We start from the raw sequence: 2,013 nt of genomic DNA on the forward strand, positions 1-2,013 counted from the left end.
TTCCACGTTTTTGTTACGGCCATGACACCTACTGTAGTGGGAACAATGAGTCTGCGTCTTCGATGCGCGCAGGCGGATGATGCGGGGATGCAATGTAGACAGGAATAAACAGGTTTATCCGGTCAAAGATATCGGACAGATAGTCCAACATTGCAACCCAGTTCATGTCCTCCATGTGCTTGACCAGTGGGGAGTTGATTTCAGCGAGGAAGAGAACGTGCAAATCACACCGGACCTCGGAGTGCAGCAGCAGCTGTTGGAAGTGAGCGCCCATCTCATTGCAGAGGATGGAGAAGAAGCGGGTATTCATGGCGCATAAAGTTAGCTGAAGTTATCGAGCTAGATTTCACTGTTTCTCGTTATTTTTTTCTCACGCTGCACCTCCCCTGAAGCTCTCTATCGCCCCCCAGGGGAGGCGCGCTTCACACTTTGAAAACCCCTGATCTATATAAAATATTGCGTGTCATTATCACAGTTTTGGTTCAAAGAAATCAACACTGGTATATGAAAGAAACAGAAAACATATTACTTAGTTTATAGAGGTGTTTGTTGCCCAATATCATTGTTTATTTTGTCTTTTCTTACATGAGTCTTCGTCATGTGTCAAATGTCCTTGTTTTAAAACTGAGATTGTTTTGAACATTTCAGTCAAAGATGACCTCATTTCTTTCTCTTAAGCCCTGTTGTTCATTAAATCATATTACTTACTTTATGGAGGTGCTTGTCGCCCCATATTGTTTGTATTATTTAGCACCACAGTACTACAGAGAGTGTGACGCACCGTGGAAGCACAGCAGGTACTCCTCCTTCTGCAGGCTGCTGGCCACCTGCATGATGGCGATGGGGAAGCTGTGAGAGGAGGCAGCGAACACCGCGGAGGCCAGAGACACGTCGTTCTTATCCAGGAACTCTGCACACGGTCATTAAATATGTTATAAAGACACAGGAATAGATGGCAAACCAACTGAAGGAAAGGGTTATGTCATTTTTTAACGCATAAAAAAAACAGAAAAGCGTGCAGAGAATGTAATACAATACTTTTTAAATGCGACTCAGATATTTAAGAGCGATTTGTGTGATGATAATGCAAATAATATACTTTTTTCATATCCCTTTAGGGGCTCCGTACGGGTTTTGATATTTTTACCCCTAAATCTGTGGCTGTGTTTATATTTTTGTGATTCCCCCCCTCACCCTCGAGCACGAACTGCTTCATCTCAATCTCGTATAACTTGTTGGTGCCGATGATGACGCTGTAGCTCGTCAGGTGGATGCAGCTGCACGGCTCCAGGGTCTCGATCTCCTGAGAGGGGGGGGACAACATCTGTTACTACCAGAAACATCTGCACACCCCCACCCAAGTATTATTGCTGAAAAAACATACTCACCTTCCGGATGCAGTACTTGTTGAGATTCTCGTTGTAGCGCAGAATGGTTATCTTGTTCGGCATAGCAGCACAAATACAGGGTCCGTTGTCTATCTGTAGAGAGAGGTGTACATGTTTATTTTCACCCAATTTAAAAAAAGAAAGCACTTTAAAGCTTTGTGTGAAGTGAGACAGAGGTAAAGGAGACGTACTCGTCCTGCAGAGAACAGATGGCAGCCCTTCACCGTCTCAAAGATGTACGGAGAGAGTTCAGACTGGCTGGGCAGGTGGGACTGAGCCAGAGACTGCTTCACCCTCTTGATCTCCACCAGACACAGTGCCCGCTCATCTCCTAAACACACACACACACACACACACACACACACACACACACACACACACACACACACACACACACACACACACACACACACACACACACACACACACACAGTATTTGATTTTCCAGGATAAGAAACAATTAACTTCTTAGTCATTGTGTGACAATCAAATGAGGATATGTCTCCACCGTTAAGCTAAAGGTGGCTAATGTTGGGCTATAAAGGAACTACAGCACGGTCACATGACTTCAGGTCACCACCGCTAAGCTAAAGGGGGCTAATGTTGGGCGTGATGACGTTTAGTC

The 2,013-nt window shown here is 45.0% G+C and overlaps 1 protein-coding gene across 1 annotated transcript; it reads right to left on the minus strand.

Moving 5' to 3' along the window:
* Positions 1 to 746: 746 nt before the first annotated feature.
* Positions 747 to 1,756, minus strand: LOC104963475 (citron Rho-interacting kinase-like). The gene is made up of 4 exons (XM_010792066.1): positions 1,580 to 1,756; positions 1,389 to 1,481; positions 1,195 to 1,303; positions 747 to 910 (listed from the first exon to the last, which is right to left on the minus strand). The coding sequence occupies exons 2-4, from the start codon at positions 1,449 to 1,451 to the stop codon at positions 762 to 764; spliced, it is 321 nt and encodes a 106-aa protein (XP_010790368.1). The 5' UTR covers positions 1,452 to 1,481; positions 1,580 to 1,756; the 3' UTR covers positions 747 to 761.
* Positions 1,757 to 2,013: the final 257 nt, after the last annotated feature.

Source organism: Notothenia coriiceps, unplaced genomic scaffold, assembly GCF_000735185.1.
Source record: "Notothenia coriiceps isolate Sejong01 unplaced genomic scaffold, NC01 NC01_scaffold00036299, whole genome shotgun sequence".
NCBI classification, from domain to species: Eukaryota; Metazoa; Chordata; class Actinopteri; order Perciformes; family Nototheniidae; genus Notothenia; species Notothenia coriiceps.

Coding starts and splice junctions, on each gene's coding strand:
- LOC104963475 (XM_010792066.1), bottom strand. CDS start 1,451: ATGCCGAACAAGATAACCATTCTGCGCTACAACGAGAATCTCAACAAG. Junction 1,304..1,388: donor ACAAGTACTGCATCCGGAAG/GTGAGTATGTTT, acceptor CCCCCCTCTCAG/GAGATCGAGACCCTGGAGCC. Junction 911..1,194: donor GAAGCAGTTCGTGCTCGAGG/GTGAGGGGGGGA, acceptor GACCGTGTGCAG/AGTTCCTGGATAAGAACGAC.